The sequence below is a fragment of the Notolabrus celidotus genome, chromosome 13, assembly GCF_009762535.1.
Source record: "Notolabrus celidotus isolate fNotCel1 chromosome 13, fNotCel1.pri, whole genome shotgun sequence".
Classification (NCBI taxonomy): domain Eukaryota; kingdom Metazoa; phylum Chordata; class Actinopteri; order Labriformes; family Labridae; genus Notolabrus; species Notolabrus celidotus.
In genome coordinates this window covers 13,175,039-13,194,576 of record NC_048284.1, presented here as the reverse complement: position 1 = coordinate 13,194,576, position 19,538 = coordinate 13,175,039, and the positions used below count along the sequence as shown (strand labels likewise).

At 40.8% G+C, this 19,538-nt stretch overlaps 1 protein-coding gene across 1 annotated transcript in view; it reads right to left on the bottom strand.

Moving 5' to 3' along the window:
• Positions 1-19,093, bottom strand: part of sash1a (SAM and SH3 domain containing 1a) — a 335,265-nt gene extending 316,172 nt beyond the window's left edge. Inside the window, exon 1 of the mRNA XM_034699170.1 lies at positions 18,725-19,093. Within this exon, the coding sequence (XP_034555061.1) occupies positions 18,725-18,751 (27 nt within the window). The 5' untranslated portion in view covers positions 18,752-19,093. The remainder of the gene's footprint in view (positions 1-18,724) is intronic.
• Between the last annotated feature and the right edge of the window lie 445 nt (positions 19,094-19,538).

Below are 19,538 nucleotides of genomic sequence, written 5' to 3'. Positions count from 1 at the left end.
ACAGCAGGAGTTACCCACATCCTGAAAGTATATTTAATGAAGTGTTTTAAGTTAATAGTTAACGCAGAGTCGACACAGTGTTAAACTAACGACTCTGCTTTGAGCTGGTAGGTTTTGCGTTTTCTTCCGTGTTGTTATCGCTCCTTTCAGCTGCGTTTACATTCCGCTCCAAACATCTTTAACCCCCGCCTACATCTCACCCTGCGACATGATTGGATGTTCAATTCCGTCATCTTCGATCTAATCTTGGCTGGCATCTAGCGTTTAAGGCTCATTAGCGCATCCTCCCTTTCGAGCAGTTTGGGGTTGTAATTACAGGTTTATTTATATTAAAATTTTATCAAACATTTTTTATTTTATATTGAGAAAAATGATATCCCGATAATTATTGTTACTGAGTTATCGCCCAGCCCAAAGTAGAATATTCTTAATCAATGTTACTAAAAAGTAAAGGATCTGAGATCTTCCACCACATATATTTGATCACAGACTGCACATTTAACTGATCATTCAGCCTTTGCAAGATTCCATCCTTCAATCAAGATTTAGGATTATATTTTATCATGATGTGGGCAGAGTCACTCACTGTTTAGCCTGGCAATCATTAACCCATGGTGCTAGTTATTGCTGCAGCCTCTCTCTCGCCATGTTCATTAGAGTGCCTCACAGCTCTCTCTCCACCTGAGACTGAATGATGGTTTGTACTGCTGCAGCGCAACATGATGAAGATACAGAAGTCTCCACTGAACACATTTCTACAACTTCTTCATCCTCGCAAACTTTCTTGAACAGCGGTCTGAGCTTTTTATGGGGATGAATTTTAGCCTACCAGCCCATGTCAAATAACCAGTCCAGCCCTAGTGTGGCTCCCTCTCGTCCTCACTCTCAAGTTCTTGCGAGAGTTGTTTTGGGGAGGAGCAGAGCGCTCACACTCCTGTGAAAGAAGGGAGGGTGCACTAAACAAAAGGACAAAATGAGCACAACACAGCAGGCAGCAGGGTAATCATTCAATCTTTAGTATCTTGTTTTTATGATCATAGGAAGCCAAAGTCGTAATTGAAATTTGATTAACCGCCCAGCCCTTGTTAACACTTCAGACTCAGGCTTTAGCTTGACTGAAGCCCTTCCACAAACGCACCCCGGAGAATTTCTAGAAAATTTAAGGAGTTGTATAATTCACACGTTCCTCACAGCATGAATTTTTCTCTGTCGTGGATGTCTCTGTTGAGGGGGTCTCTGAAGGTTCTCAGTCATCAGGAAGAAATTCTTGAGACACCACTTATCTCCAAACAGACAGCTGATGACCTGGACGACTCTCAGGAACTAGGCCAACGACTCTGCTAAAGACCCCATGTGACTACCTTAGTACACAAACGACTGTGGGAAGCTTGCGTTTTCTAACCTTCAAGTCCAGTTGCTTTCTGATCAAGCTTTGGACTGCAGGATTATGTTTACAAGATATCAAAGATGGTGTGCAAAGCAGATGTCAAGGTTGTAATGACAGTTTTTGCATTTGTATCAACACAAGTATTCACAGTTTAAATAAAACTGGAGAAAAAAAGCACACTAGTGAGCAGAGGAGAATAGGAAGCGGTGTCACTGTGGGCACAAAGGCTGTGTTTGTTGCTCACTGGTTGTGTGATATTTAAGTAATCACCTCCTCCCTCTCATGCATGATGACTTTTACCTTTTGTATTCACACAGTGGACTCACCCTGACATCTCACAGAAATCTTACTTAGGTGGCTGAGAGGAAATATTCTGGGTTAAGTCAGGGCGACATATTAGGCTGCTTGTGTCCACACATGCAGCAAGGCCCATCATTGAAAAGTGCCTGTGTTGACTATACTGGACTGTACCTGCATTCTAATACAATAGGCCAGTTGTAGTAACTAGTTTTATCTGTTACATTTAAACATGTTCAACCACCTGTATGTGCAGTTAAACAGTAAGTAGAGACATAACTACAAGGAGCAGCTTCCAGCGCAGGTTGAAGAATGATTCTGCGTACATCTTTGTTTTCTCTCTGAACTCACGGGGCCTCTGATGGTAAAAGGAGATGACGCTGTCTGGAGAGGCTCTTTAGAGCCTGAAATCTGACTCTGCCCTTTCCATGAATAGCAGCCCTGCATCCATAGCTGAGAACGTCTCGGCTGCTTTCTTTCTGGATTTGTGCTGAGGTAAGCAGACAGCCTCTTTACTGCTCTGTATCCACTGGGGAGGAAGTTTCAGTCTGTGTGAAGAGCTCATGCTGGGACGGACACACACACACACACACACACCACACACACACACACACACACACACACACACACACACACACACACACACACACACACACACACACACACACACACACACACACACACACACACACACACACACACACACACACACACACACACACACCATTCATGACTACCATTTCTCAGGAGACTCTTTAGGGTAACAGATAGCTATTCATTACCAAAAGCGTTGATGCATTTGGGATTTTGTGTGTTTGTGTGCGTCTCAGAGTGTGTCTACACACTCAGAAAAAAGGTACAGCTGGGACTGCAACTACCCTCCCACTCACTCTTCCTCTGTACAAGAGCTTTTTGGCAAAAGCCCTGTGGCACTATGGTTTGGTCAGCATCTCAGCGCATCAGCCAGAAAAAACATTTCTGTGACAAAGAGGTGAACCGCCCCAGCATGACATCCAGCAGACTATCACAAAAACCAACTCATATGACAACCTCCATTATTTTCTGACTGACTTGGGCTGGTATGAAGATTTACATTTAGTCGACTCAACACATACATGTTTCACCCTTGTTTGTTGGCACCAGAATTACCAGTCAGTTCAATTAATTATTAACTTTTGTATTACTGTGAGCCTGAAATATTGGTTATAAGTTGAGTCTAAGCTGTAGTTCAGTCACCCGCCACTAGTCAGGGATGTAGCTGTGGTTAATGGCTGCTTCCATAATGCTCTACTACCTGGATGTAAACAAGAGGCGTTTTTCCACCGCAGGAACTTTACCCCGGAACTAGGGACTTCACCTCTGAACTACGTGCGTTTCGACCGGAGGAACCAGGGTCTAAATTTAGTTCAGGGGTAGATAATCTCCCCCCTGAAAAGCCCCTGCTTGGGGGGGGGGGACTTTTCAAAGGTCCTGGGACTTTGGGTTGAACGTAACAGTGTTTGTGGAGTTTACGCATTTGTTGAAACACAGAGGGAGTTCCTGGGAATGCATACTAGTTTAGTTTTTTATTAAGATTTCAAAATATTATTTAAAACGCAGACAACAATGGGGGGGGACAGGAACCTTTCAGTTCCAGGGAAAGTAGTTCTGGGGGCTAAAAGACCCCGGAACTCTTGGTCGAAATGCACCTAAAATGACAGATGTGGCACACTATCTTGATCTAGAAAAATGGTGATACAGTTGTATGTCGGCTGTGTTAACACTGGCATAGAACCACCAGACAAGATTGATGTGTAACCAGCACAAACACGTTGTGGATGTTAACTTGTAAGACGGACCAAAGACTGGTGGTGCTAGCTCTGCTAATCTTAGCAATACTTGGTAAAGTACTTGGCATCATTATGATGTGCTTAGTTGTGATGAATAAAGGACATAGCATTTCCCCATTTCCACCTGTTCATCTTGTGATATTCAAGTGGATTTTCACACCCTTAAGTCTGAGGAGTGCGTAGATCAAGTAGAATAAGTCCTTACTTTACTGATGCAAAGAAACAGCACCTGTAGGGCCCTATGATTTCCGCGTTCAAGGAATCGTGGACAAAGTTGCGGAATTGACCAATAAAAACAGAATCTACTGTTAAACGCGGAATAATGTGACTGAAATGCTGTCATCATGAGTTTCGTAGTTTTTTCGCAGACTTAGCCAGTGTTGCTGGTGGCCGCGCCAACATGCTGTTTACTTCGGGAGGGGGCAGATGAGTGTTTGTGATGAGATGCATGGATGGTGCCACGAATAAGCAGTCCACGGAAACATTTCCCCAGACAAACGTTCCTTCTCCTTGTGATGTCACTGGGCGGTGTAAAACCTAAATGGAGAGAGATGGTACCTCACAAAGACTAGCTAGTCCTACTATTGGAAAACTTGTCCTAAGGCAATCACTTATGATGAGCTGAAATGGACAAAACAATTGAAATGGACTTGTGTTTACATTAAAGGTGACATATCACGCTTTTTTCATCAATATATATTGGTCTAAGAGGTCCCCAAAACATGTATTTAAAGTTTATGCTCAAAAAAACACTTTGAAATCAGATTTTGGCATGCCTGAAAACCCCTCTTCTTCAGTCCTCCTCAGAACACTCTGTTTTCCCTCTGACCACGCCCCCTCAGGAAGTGGATGTGGCCTCGGCTCTCCAGCACGTTCATCTAATGTTTACATGTTGGCTGAATATACACGGCTGCTCAGAGATCACGTTACTTCAACTCTTTGAATCTGATCCAGAATCTGATCCTGACGGAGAGGCACCTGCAGCAGGACCTTTCTGAAGGATTGGTCACAGATTTAGTGTTTCTTGTTGTTTTATTTGTCAGTATGTCGACGTGTGTCTTGGTACACAGCTATGGACATGTAGCTATGTGGCTATGCTAACTAGCGCTAGCACTTATCCATGACAAATAAAAATCATCCATTAGATCTTCAAATCTGCAGACGTGGGGAGTAAAACCGACCTCTGCCAGAAAGGCAGCAGGACCTTTTATGAAGGATTGGTCACAGATTTAGTGTTTCTTGTTGTTTTATTTGTCAGTTTGTAGACGTGTGTCTTGGTACACAGCTACAGCTACGACATGTAGCTATGTAGCTATGCTAACTAGCGCTAGCACTTATCCATGATAAATAAAAATCATCCACTAGATCTTCAATTCTGCAGACGTGGGGAGTAAAACCGACCTTTGTGTTTATTAAGACAGCCTACAACTAGCATGCCTCCCTCCTAAGCTCCTTGTTAGCACACATTTGTGCAGGTAATGAAAAACGGAGGGGGGATTCAGTATTATTTTATCCAGTCTATGGGCTGAACAAGCTCCGAGCTCTGACTCCGTGACAGACCGGATATTGTTGTTACGTAACAAAAACACTGAAGTCTGAAACGGCTTGTTTCACACACATTTACAGAAAGGTGTAGAAATCAAAACAGGGGCAGAATGGATTTTTTTCATTCTCGGGGGGTTTGTAGACATGCCAGGGAAACATATTTCAGGTAGAGAACCATTATAAAGTCCATTTTGCATGATATGTCACCTTTAAGTTATTTCTTTTACTTAAAACCATGTAAAATTGTAAGCACTTTTTTGTACTTATAGCACTTATTGGTACATTGATATGTTAAAACATTATGTTTTGACTTAAAGTACTGTCCAAAATTATGCAATGATGTGTTGCATCAATAAATTTAAAAATAAAACAGAGTTCGTAGGGCCCTACACCTGTGATCTGATCTGTAAAAGGTTTTAAAAGACAGTATCTGCTGTGTCAACGAAAACATGTTTGTCCATCTAATGCATTCATACATTACACTATTATTCCATGATACAAATCCTTGCGCGTCCCCCTCATCAAACTGCCAATAATGACGCTTATATAAAAACATCTTTAATAAACTAATTTGTTAGCCGGTATGCAGATGCTCTTCCCTGCCTTGTCTGCAACACCCTTGCCAGGCCACCCTTACATACTGGTTTGAGACTGGGTTGATAGAGAAGGAACTGAGATGGCAAACAGACTTGTATCTCAAATATTCATCAGATACGACTCACACTGTGATTTTATGTCGTAAGTGACATTTCCAACAGATCAGTGTTTGTATGACTAAAACATTTATATTTGTAGCCAACCCTGTAATTAAATGATGAAGTCAAAGAAAGGGTTCTTACTATTTATGCTTCTGTGAGTGAAATCATATTCGGATTGTAAATAACATTAACACCGAGACAAACGTGTTTTCAGCAATGCAGTCAAAAAATGAAATAGCATGTTGTGCGATGAGGACTTTTTATAGCCTCATGTGGAAGCTATGACGTTTGCTATCAGCTGAGATAAACAGAATGATGTGATTTGACAGAGTGGAGCCTTTATAACAACACGATAGCTTCCTATATCTATACATTAAGAAAGGTCCAGTTTACACTAACCACTGCTGTACTTGATTACTTATATCTATTAATTCCCAGCCAGTGTCATGTAATTGTTCAGTTAATGGACTGCCTGATAGAGAAAGAGTGATCAAAAGGCAAGCATAGCACAGGATGACACCTGCCTCCATTTGCCTGTAAGCAGCAGCAGTTGTCTTTATTAAGCCTCTGCTTCTCTCATTCATCAAACATTACTCTGCAGCTCCAGAAAGCAGCAAGCAGCCACCACTCTTAATGGATAACAGACAAGTCGAGCAAAATGCAAATTAATATGCCTCACCAGGGTGAAGACTTAATAGGAGCTTATGATTGACCCACATTTAACGTAAACTCTCAGAGGGTAAAATGTATCCCTGTGGCAGCGCTCAATTTTCCTCGCTGACAGCCACCATTCAAATCCCCTTTTCCCAATCACACAGTTGCCGTGGAAACACCAGCAGCTGCCAGGCAGTCGTTTAAAAATTCCAAAATGAAGCGCCTGGATCTCTGGAAATTCCAGCGGGGGGGAATATCGTCAGCCAAAGACGCGCACGGGTCCAAGAAGAGGAGGAGGAGGAGGAGGATAACACATCACCGCATACTGTTAATTTGTTTTCCACAGCACCTTGTTTTGTGGAACGATGCATTAAACAATTATCCTGTGTGATCTGAAACGACACAAAGGAAAATTGAATGAGGAAGTAAAGGCTAAGCTGTGTACTTAGTGGTTTGCGTTTTATGGAGCGCTTTTATGCTCCAGACCATCATCTTGTCTGTTTGTGCAGGCGGTACGCTGAGCAGCTGAGTTTGCTCAGTCGAAGTTTTTTATCACGCCCAAACTGCTGCTGTGGGAGAACAGGGCAATTTACAGGCCAGACATGTTAATTAGACCCTGTGTGCTATTCAAGCAGATAGGAGAAGTCTAAAGGCCCGGTGTGTGCAAACACTTACGATTCTTCATTAAGGAGCAACAGTCCTCGTCTGGTCTAAAAAATATCTCAGTCAGTCAGTGACCGTCCTGGAGCTTTTGACCTGATCACAATGTCTTCATTAAGAGATCATTGCTCACTTTATGCTTATTTAGGGACTCATTAAGAAAAAAAGGAGAGGTAATATTTATACTGCAATATGTATCAAACCACAAGCTCCAATTACATATCCTCTGTTTTCTAAGTTTACCAGGTGATATGCATATTATAAATACAACCTTTGGCATTATAATGATTGAAAAATTGCTTTATTTTAGTCTGAGTGTTTTTCTGGAGTTACATCAAGAGGAAGTTGGTTACACTAAAGATTATCTGTTTGCTGAAAGAGTCTGTTTGCTTCATAACATTACAATGATACAATTGTAAAATGATTATGAATGTATGTTTACTTTTTCTTGTAACACATTAACCCTCCTGTTATGTTGTGGGTCAAATTGATCCTTTTAAAAGTCTATTTTAGGTAATATATGCCTTCCAAACCAGCTAAACGCAGCATAAAAATCTGGGCAGCATGTGACAAAAGAGATGTTGTGTTAATTTATCAACATCACATCATAAAAATAAAAATTTACAATGAAATGTAAAACTATTGTATTTATATTTAGGGCGCTCCAATGTACATTAAAAAGGTTTTAACATGAATTTTAATGAAAAATGAGTGAGTTATCCTCACTGAACCATGGTCTGTGAGAATTAAACACCAATGGATTAAATCTTGATTTAAATGGTTAGTAATGGAGTCAAAAATTAGATTTTAAAAAATGTGTATCAGGAATTTTTGGGGTTCTGACACTTTTGGATAATTGAATATGCCTCGGGTCAAATTGACCCAGGAACATTATTGCTGTTCCAGAGAAACAAACATAACAGAGGGTTAACAAAAAGACCTTGATCAAAGAAAAAACAAAAAAACATATTCCAATAATGCTGCTGGGTTTTCTTGAATCCCTGGGACCCACAGGTGGTGATTTGATTGAGTCACTCAGAAACTGCATGGATCCCAAATAAAAATTGCATTGAGAAATGTTGGAAAAAGTAAAAAAAATGCAATGGTTTATTGCAATAACATCAAATGCTGAAAGTGCAATAATATTGTATGGCTGTATGTTTCTGCTGAACATCTGTAGCAACAGATACTTGCTCTGTTTACAGACATTGGCCCGTTGACAGCTAATGTGCCATGCACTGATGTCGGTAGCAGATGTTTATCGTTATCTTATCACATCACATCTTAATCACATCAATTCAATGCTGGCAAGCTAGTTCAACTAACTGCTGATTTAGAGGGGAGCGTCTTTATTGTGCAGAAGAAGTCACCTGTTGGACCAACTGATCTGTTTTAATGGTCGAACGTGAAAGGAGATGATGGCAGAGTAAGTGCAGTGCAGTGACTAATAGAAAAGAGATAATAGAAATATTCCATATACATCAATTCACAGCTCATTTGAAAAACTGACATGAAGAATTACAAGGAAGTAATTCAAAAAAAATATCAGAATCAGCTAATATGTGAGTCTACACATTGGTATTGTATCGTCCCAGATATTCACAGTTGAAGGATTTCCCTTATATGTGCCTCTGAAGATTCCCACCTTGAAACAGAAAGTGCAGTAGACTTTTTCGTAATACTTTTGAAGGTTTTCACTTGTAATAAAAAATGCGATAAGCAAGAGAATACAAGAGAGCGTTTATTACCTCATCAAGAGAAGCCGTTTGACCTGATGGGATAGGAACAGCATGTTACAGAACAAAAGTTGCCTTCCATAAATAAATCTATTGGATGTTAATGCATTAGATAAAGTGAAGCTTGAGTAAACGTCCATTAACATGCCAGCTCATCCACCTCTCACCACCACACTTTTATCCTCTCCAAGCCCACAAATTGCAGCTCCCCTGTCAGTCCATTACCAGGGTTTTTTGGTGTGAGAAACACTGTCCAAGCTCAGGCTACTCACACCTACAGCTCTGCTTTTGTGTGGCCTTGTATTACTCACACTGTTACATGTCCTGAAGGCCAGTAAATGGCTTTGGTTAACTCCCCCTGTACTGTATATAATAAAAGCAAAAGGTCAGTCCTGAATCACAGCCTGACTCTCTCAAAATCTTATTCTGCAGAGCCTGGAACTTCAATGAATGTGTGTGTCTGTCCATCACAGAGGGGTGCAGCTGCACTGATTAGCATCGGCAGACAACTTTTATCACTATGGGAGACGGTTACCAAGGAGTCAAAATGAGGAATCTTCAGGGTACAAAACTATTCTTGGATTGTAGCGTCAGTGAGAAAAAAAATTAAAAAGGACTTTTTTCATGGAATAAGGGAAAAACAGCAAGAATACGTGTCTTCCATAGACTGTATAATTAATGGACATGGTATCCGTGACGTCATCCATCTGTTTCTGAAGCGCTGTTTTGAAGCAAATCGGCGGCGGGGGCGGCCATATTAGAAACGCTGAACGCAACCCAACTACTGTCAAGCTAGTGTGAGGTAAAGAGGCGGACTTTGAGCCTCCGAGTCAACGGCTACAGTGTTCCTGCCTGTCAGTCATGTCCTTAAATGGGCAAAACTCATAATCTTAATATCTTCAAAATTGCCGCTATAGAAAAAAATTCACCCCCCGTACAGTGTGTGCCTATAGAGAAATTAGCTCTTCAGACCGAAGCTGTTTTTGTGTAATGTTTATTTATGCTATAAAGATCGTCTTTTTTGAGTGTGTGTGGTTTCCAGTGTTTCTGCAGCTAGCTTTAAGTGGATGCTCAATTAACTGCAGTTTTTAACACTTCCACATGGGCTTCATATTTTGAGACTGGAGGTTGCTGCTTGGTGTCTTCCTATAAGCAGAAAATGCTGTATAGAACCAATTATTGTTGTTTTTTTCATTGAACTATATCTGACAAGATGGGATAATTTTATATTCTGGGTCGAGTAATTAAATAAAGATTATTTAACAGTGGACAGTCTAACTTACGTATGAAGTGAGCATACCATTCATGAATGAGGCCAGCTATGACTCACCGCTACGATTCCAAGGGGATGGAGGATAAAGGAACACGGTGACCAGAGGAAATAAGCATGAGTACGAGAAGTCACAAACAACTAAGGAAAATGTATGAAGCCTTTTTTAAGAAAATGGTTTTCAATGCAGCTGACATTAATAAAATCAAACAGCCTAAACTATGGTGTCACAGCATGAAATGACTAAAGGTGGCCGGTACAAAACAGGTCGTTTTGAAAATGTGACTGAAAAACTGAACAAAGTTATACTCCTCACTAGATCCGTCATCCATCCAGTAGACTCCATATTATTGGATACTGTTGGATGTAATAACAGTTTTTTGGTTTGGTCTTTTAAGGAAACAATCTAGTTTCCATTATTAACAGGTACTTAATTCAAACACAGACACCAGCTGAGCAGAGAGAGGGAATGACAGGTAGAGGCAAAAAAAGGGAGATCGCACAAGAGTAAATATTTCTGTAACCTGATGCTATTTATAATTAATAGTAAGTTATATAAGTTACATTTTTGGGCTTTTACACCTTTATTGAGGCCTGCTATATGAGTGCACAACTTAACCGTTAGGCTAAATCCCCGCCCAACTTCTTTTAATACGAAAGTCCTGCAGACACTGGAATAACAAGCTGTGCGAGAGACTCCATTTCCAAATAACAGTTCTGGACTAGTTCTTTGTCATTGGCCTGATTTGCATAATTTTCACAGGACTTTCGGCCATGGTGGAAACACGGACAGCAGTGGACCACAGGAATGTGTCCCTTGAGGAGAAATTCATGGTACTTTTCCCAATGCGCCTTTAAAATGATGACGTGTTTTTACCTGGTTCTATCAGCATTTGTTTTATATGGCTTTTGTTGTGTGTATGTTATTCTTTTCAGTTTTCTTTTTCTTTTCCTTCTCCTTCTGGATTTATTGATTTAGTCGTTTGTACTAGACTTAAAACTGATCCCAAAAAATGTCTACTTTTCTATCTACTGCCTCCTACAAAAGACACTGGCTGATCAGTTACGCCAGCTCTTATTTTAGAGCCAGAAGAAACTAGATGAATTCTATATCAAACAACATAAAACAATACACTGAGGGAATGATGCAGACCTCTCCCTGGTTTCCTCACTTTTATCTCCAGACCACACTTCTAAAAAGACAAGCATGTCATCATAGCACAGTGAGGAAACAAGTCATACAGCTCTAAATTATTGCTTATACTAAACTACTGAAGGAGAGCAAAGGCTGCTCTAATTGCAGCCCTCTCTGACCTCAGAGACCGGAGGCTGCCCAAACAGCAAGTTAACATCCAGATTTGGAAGAGCTTGTTTTAGGGCAGACAAATTAGGACAATGAATGCTTTCCCTCCCAGATGGTGATTTGCATGATGGTATTTTGATAAATTGTTTATTATTCACATTTTACCATTATACAAGAATGTTTGACGCACTTGGATACCTAATGTGAAATACTTGGTCATTCTCTAGCATTACAGAAATCCTTAAAAAGGTCCTCAGGATGTTATAATTTAAGGATGAACGGTTAAGTGCGAGTTCCAGGATTCAATCATTGTTAATGGTGCCTGCTGCTGCAGCAACCCACACACAGACCATTGTTCCCTGATGGAAAATTACAGCCAATTCTATACTGGACATTGGAGTGGTGTGTTTAAAAGAGGAATGATAACCTCTCTGCTCCTCAGACAGGGGATCTGTGTGGCCTAGATAAGGATCATGGGTATTTATTACTCTCACAAGAGCCCTTGGACTGCCACTTTGGATTATGGGTCTCCTGGGAATATTGAACAAATATTTGAGAAGGGGCTTGGGTGTTTGTTACTCTTCACCACTCAGTAGAAAAGCAGTAGTCACGGCCAAATTCCTATGGGTCCGGTCAGTAAGCGATCTGGATCTCCAGATCCTACAGGTTTCTATTCTACCAACCCCAAAAGCTGGGGTTGGTAGTCAGATTTAGATACACTTTTTTGTTTTACTGGTTAAAATGATCTTTATGTCCCGATGGCAATCAATACGTAATGTGTTATTAGAAAAGAGTTTTTAAAAAAGCTGCTATCTACAGCCAGAGTAAACCTGGGAACACACCAACCAATCCCTGCCTTTGGGAGCCAAAAAATGAAACCAATCAAATCCTGTCCTGTCGTTTTGCCCGCCTCCTGCGCGTACTTTTCATGTTTGTTTGTGCTTTTAACTTTCACTATCATAATGTTTTGGTGTTGTCTTACCGCTGAATGAGACATGAGTTGACGTAGTGAAAAACACGATGTGCTGAGGAGAGCGGTGCTCGTGCATGTGAGCAGGGGCGTCGTTTTGGAGGAGCTCTGGGGGGGGGGGGGGGGGGGGGGGGGGGGGGGGGGGGGGGGGGGGGGGGGGGGGGTAGGTTAGACAGAGTCCTGAGGAAATGCTACATTCAAATTTATGCTAGTTTTCCATTACTACCAACCCCAGCTTTAACTTCCACTGGATCCGCTCTGTTGCTTTCCGTCTACGTCTCTGATCCAGCAGGACGGAGCCCTCCAGATCAGATATGCAAGACTTTTATTTTTGCCTGATGTTGGAGCTCGACGCATACATTTCAACAGACTTAGATGGAGCAGGACAGGAAGTCAGGCCCCAAAACAAATTAAAAGATCTGGTTAATTTTCAGAATAAAACACTCTGTGGTATGGCCCATAGACTGTATAAAATATGGACGTAGTATCCGTGACGTCACCCATCTGTTTCTGAAGCACTGTTTTGAGGCCAATCGGCGGTGGCAGCCATATTACTGCTGTCAAGAGATTGTGATGTAAAGAGGCGGGCTTTGAGCCTCCTAGCCAACAGGTACAGTGTTCCCGCCTGTCAATCAAGTTAGCTGTGCCTCTCATTGAAAGACTTGTCTCAATATCTTCAAAATTGCCGCTATAGAAAAAAAATTCACCCCTAGTATAGTGTGAGCTGATCGAGAAATTAGTTATCCAGAATACACCCGTCTTTTGTACCAGGCTGTAAACATGTTTATTTCTGCGGTAAAGATCAGCTTTTTGGAATTGGTGTGTATGTGGTTTCTGGTACTTCCGGAGCCAGCCTCAAGCGGATCCTCGATGAACTGCAGTTTTTAGCACTTCCGCATTGGACCGGAGGTTGCCGCTTGGTATGGACAGATTGTTTTTCACTTAACTACAACACCAAACCGTCATGATGAGCGGAGCCAGGCCTGGACTCAACAGGTCAGAGGTTTTCAGAGGATGATAAAGACAACATGGATGAGGAGAGGAGTTGGATATTCATTAATGCAGGAATTACCGCAGGAAAACCTTGGCCACATGACTCCAGCTGTCCGGCGGTCCTGCGTTCCGAAAACACAACCGATGAGTGTTGACGGACGAGAGAGCACGGAGCCGGACCGCAGCGGATCGGAGACAGACAGGGTCAGTCTTTACATAAAATGGTGCAAAACAACAGAAGCAGCTGATGCAGAGCAAAACAGATTGTGCTCATGTCAGTCAGATAGGCGCTCCCTTGCTGCCAATAAAGAAATATACCTTGCTGGGGCATTGATGGGATGCAACCACTAGACTGAATCTTCTGGTGTGATCAAATATGCATTATGGGAGACGGAGTACCTCCTCCATGAGTTTGTTATGATAACTTGGACTCATTAAAGTGTTGGCCAGATGTTACAGTTTGGCCGGGATTGCACCTCCGAGTTTGTTTCACCTGAGTGCCCATCCGTTTTTGAAGAGAGAGAAAATATGAGAAGTATATTGCTTGGGCTTTGATGGATGTGTTCCTGTTTATATTAATCCACATTAAATGAAGACACAACAGTAAAGGAATAATTAAAAGGAAGCACTAAAACTTAATTACATACATGATGAAAAGGAAAGTTCACGACGTCCCCTGAATGCAGTTACCAGTTAATGATGGAATTAACGGGGAAACTATCTCATGCAGTCAAATGATGTGGGGCTAGCTGCCGCAGCTCTGCTTTTCAATCCAGCCATGATTAAAGTTTTATTCCTTTTATGCTGAAACACGGCATGCCTTGCATATTGAAACGCTCTCTCCGAGAAGCAGCCAAACCACTCTTCTCTGAGCGGAATTACATTTTTTTCGACAAGTAAAATGTTCAAGGATTTCACAGACACAACAAATCAAATCCTTGCACAAATTGAACCCTCTCTGTTTTCAAGACCACCAGTGATTTAGCCAGAAAAGCAAGGCACTAAAACAACTCGTCTTCTTTACCTGCAGATATTAACACTAAGTAACCTCTAATCAAAAAGGTGGAGGGGGAAATTGGCCCCTTTCTGGAGTTATGTTGCCCTTACTTAATGCAGAGAATACAGGTCATAAATGAGGAGGATGCACATTTTTAAAATACTATGCACTGAATGTAAAATGTCTCTGTGTTACATGAGGGAGCGAGCACTTTGGTTGCTTAAGCACAGTGTTTTTCAACCTTTTTTGAGCCAAGTCACATTTCTTACATTCAAAAAATCCGGAGTCACAGCACCAACCAAAGTTGTTACAAAAAGACACATTTAGTCTCTCAATTTATGAATCTATTGAGAGAGGGACTTTAGCTTCTTCTTTAACTGTGTCAGGGCAAAGCATCTTATTTACAATGGCCTTTGCAGGTAGTATTAATGTCTCTGCCACAGTGTGTGGCTTTCTGATTTAGCTACGAGTTCAGCTACTAAGTAGCTAGCTTTGAGAACTCTTGCAGACACTGTTGTAGTTTTTCTCATAAAAGTTGCCTTTTCCACCACCCACATCACGCTCTTCATCAGGGTTAGAATTTTGTCCAGGGACCAGTTTGGAGTTTTCATTTTTCCTTTTTGAATATTTATCCATCGCTGTTGTACGCCTACATCTTGTCCCATACACCTCTCACGCGTATCAGTAATTCTATTTTCTTAAATTAACATGGTCATTAGTGCGCTTTATTGCCACCCAGTGGGTGGGTAGTGCAGGTCAGTACATGGACGAGTTTTGAATTACTCCGCCAGTCACTAAACTGCAGGCACAGACGCACTACATGGCAAATTATTTGCAGTATATGAATAATATTTTTTTTGGACTAATTAAGTGAAATTGGAAAATGTCCCACGGCACACCTGATGATCTGTCACGGCACACTAGTGTTCCACGGCACAGTGGTTGAAAATCACTGCTTTAGCAGGCTGAAATCTCTGCAGAGCAATGTCTTACTCCTCTGTTTGTTATATTGTTGAACACACAAATACTTACTCTACCGAAATAACATTACTTGGCAATGATTTCTATGATTTTTTCAAATGAGTTGTATTTGTCTTATTTCAAAATAAAACGGTCCCTCAGAGTCTGTGATTGAACTTCCTTCTAAAGAATTCAAGTCTTTTTTCAGGCCTGAACCAGACCAGCTACACTTTGACAGCAGCCTCCACACAGAGCCACACACGACTGGGTTTTCCAGCACGTGTGTAGGAACAAGTCCTCCATCCCTTAGTCATGGCTCACAGAGCCTGACTGATTAAACTCCACTTCAGTGCCTGTTATAATTACACACACAAGCGCTCAATTTGTGTTTATTAGTGCTGTGGTATATTTAAACCACATATTGCTGTAAACTGGAATTGCTCTTGCAGGCTGAGGGTTTGGATAGTGGCCATTTTGTTTTGAATGCGATGATGATGCATTTCCTCTCTAGTGTATGTATTTCACTTTACTTCCCTACCAGGACAGGGTGTGTATGAAAGGAACTGTTTGACCAATCAGGGGCCAGCAGGGCTTTATTATAAGCCTTCAAACAACATTCACCCAACCACAGAGAGAAGCCCAGAGTTCAGGTCACTTCAAAATTACAGGGTGAGAACTTCGACCTCCACTAAGTCTATGTCAGGCGCCCCCTCTCTACCTTTCAGTGCACTGAGATATACAGAAGGTGACGGAGGAAACCAGATGATCCCTCCAAAACACAGATGTTTCACAGCTCTGCAGATTGCAGCAAGTGAACCTTTTAACACATTTTTAACTTCATGGGAGTTAGATATTAACACGGTGCAGTTAAAACCAAAACATAGGTATCAAGCCCGAGTTCAGCCTTTTCAGCGTCAGCTGGTTCTAGCAGATGGATAAAGGAATATGCTGCAGTTTTTTTTCAAACAGAACAAAAGGGGAAATAATATTCAGAGGCACCTTGATCATTTTATTTTACTTATTTATGAAGTCACTTTTTTGGCCTCAGACAATAAAAATGAAGTCATAATGGCATATAAGTTTCCAAATTTTAGCCACAATATCCTGCAATTTTATCACAGTACGGGAGTGACAGTTAGAGTCAACAGGAAGTTGTTTAAATCCAGTAAATTAAGAATATAAAGTTATTCCAAGACTTTTTTTAATATCTGAAGGCTTTTTTTTAACCAAATATAATGTACCACACAACTTGATCTGTGCCATTACCTCCTAATTCAGACTTACTCTTTTAACAGAGCTTAGCTTAAAGCTGCTGTTGGTATGAATGGTGTAAAATGGTGTACCTTTTTTCTGCTGGGTTTGGAGAAAAGGTCATAATACCCATCGGTACTCATCGGTAAGTGGAGTAATCTGAAACTATTGCGAGATCTCTGCGTTTTCCAATGCCTATGTGTCAAGCAATGTTATTATTCCCCTCGTTCCCATTATGACGGACCAATCATAGCTAATCTCCAATCCTCTGTCCTGATTGGTTAAGGGGCGGCCCCTACTACGTCCTCTGATTGGTTATGAGTCCAGCACTATCATGACTGCACACACCGATCTGTGTTGGGAGGCTAAGAGGAAATCTGGTTGGGATGGATAGCGTTGACATTCCAAGTCCCTCTCTCTGAAGAGATGTTTATCCTGTGACTCCCAACAGCAGCTTTAATTCAATTTAAAGACAATCTTTTGGCATACGACTGAGGCTATGTTGTGATGTTTTAGTGCTCATACAGAAAAAGTGAAAATATTTGTCACTAACACCAATATTAATTACTTAATCAGTTCATTGTGAATCCATCTAATTCTTCCGTCTGTGCATCTCAAGTTTAAAACAATAACCTTCAAACCACATGGAGCAGCAAATTAAACGGCAGCTCATTCATCCACCTCATGTGGACCAGATCCCCATCATTAATCCAGATCGTAGAGTTTATACACCGTTTAGACTCTTGCCTCATTACAAACACACACCAATCACCCCTTGTTGTGTTTGGACGAAACAACAAAAGCCAAATACCAGTTAATCTTCTTTGTGAAGGCCAACATGTTCCTTCCCACTGCCATGAACTTATAGTAAGTACAATATGCAGTAAGCACCTTCTGCTTGTGGGTCCGGCAGCGACTCATAGATGGACAATTCTACTAACAAGCAAAAGCATGTTGCTAGGAGGGAAATAACCATGTCACAATAAAAACAGCTACTAATCTTTGTGCAGGCGGTTTAGTGTAGCAACACTGAACATAGTAGAAAAATGCTCAACAGATGCATTCAATTACAATAAGAGCAAAGGAGGATAATACAAAGCTTTCCATATAACCAAAGCTAAACTGGACTAAACAGGCTAGTAAGACATATGGAGTTATTATAATGTTAGGTTTTCTAATGCAGGGGTTCCTAAACATTTCAGCCCACGACCCCCAAAATATCTATGCCAAAGACTCGGGACCCCCACTGTCCCTCAAAGTGATTTAATGTGGCTTCATTTAGCTGGTCTGCAGAAAATGACCCAACTTATATGAGCATGTGGCTTTGTTTCCTGTGCCGTTATGAATTAACCTACTGCTAACCCCAAACTTAGGAGTCATCTGGCAAAAAGAAAGGCAAAAAACTCATTACATTTTCTATTTTCAAGGTTTTATTTCAAGTTTAGTGTCTATTTTTGTTAATTTTGTTTTACTATAAATGGGTAAAATGTACTGATTTTAGATAACTTTTGTCATTCAACTTTATTTATTGTATTTTTTCAGTATTTTTTTGTTCACCACAAGTTAACAAATTATATATTATAAAATCAATAAGGAAAATAATAAATAAAAAAATGTACAATAATATTAATAAAGAAATAACAACAATAAACAGTACAAACCAAAAGGAAGATAAACATAAGAAAACAAGGTAAATAAACAGATAATTTTAGATAACTTTTAAAAAAAACATTCTGGATGACCTCTCACGACCCCCCATTTGTGTCTCGCGACCCCCTAGGGAGTCCCTACCCACACTTTGGGAACCCCTGTTCTAATGAAGCCAACATGTAACTCTTTGTGTACTAAAACACATCCACCACTTTCACACCCAAGAAGCCAACATGCAGAAGCCTATTAAACCCTGCTATCTTCAGAAAAAAATCCAATAGGACACCAGAAATAAATAAAAGGTATGAACAACCATCCGAAATATGTTGCAAAACCAAGCTGACAACTCTCACTGGTGTTTTACTATAGCATAAGACAACACCAGCACAGGTACCAATGGAAATACAGTAGCACAAAAGCATACATTAGCAAGCAACACACAGCATACTCAGCCTATCATACTAACAGAGAGCGGCACACACATGCGTTCCTGCACACAAACAGTTGAAACCAGCAGAGCTTACCTTGTTGATGTAAGTCATGGTTTGCATCTTGGTACAGGTGAAGTAAGGACGTCCATAATCCAAACAACTCAAACTTTGAGCTTAAGGGGAGTAATAACTTTAAATGGACATCCTCAGAGATACAGAGTGATGCAGTGGTGCATGTGCGCAGTTTGGCCTAATTGCGCCTGAGGGACAGGTGAAACTGATTAGGTAAATTAGTGTTGTCTGGAGGCGTTATCGATTAGCTATCATTAATATTAGCAGAGTATGGATGCCAATTTAACTTAATATGATTTTGACTGTCACTTTTTAATCATGTGCTAATGTCTGGATGAAGCATTGAGCATTCTTTCAGCATACAGTCCAGCTGCAGGCCATACTCGTGAGAAATAACGAGATGTGCGTGCGCAGAGCAGGTCTGATGAAGGTGCGTTTGGGTCTCAGCTCAGCTCGGATTTCATCACACTGAAGTTAAGAACTAACCAGTCTGAACTCTTTCTAATTCATTAATAGTTAAAAATTGGTTACACTTAAATGGAATATCTAAAAGTTGATTCTAACTGAATAAATTAAATCTTATAAATAAAAGTAAATCTAAAATAGCAGCTGGGCTTGCTTTTGCTGTTTGACTTCAGGGCATTAACTAACATGTCAGTGTGCAGACAATATGCAAAATTCCGGGAATTTTCAAAGTTGGAAACTTTCCATGGGAATTTATGGGAATAAAAGGGAATAAACCAGGATTTTTTTCTACATTGAAGGTTGGCTCTTAATAGGGAACTTAAATATTGTTGGGGGAAACATATTTTAGCATAATCCTGATTAAAACAAC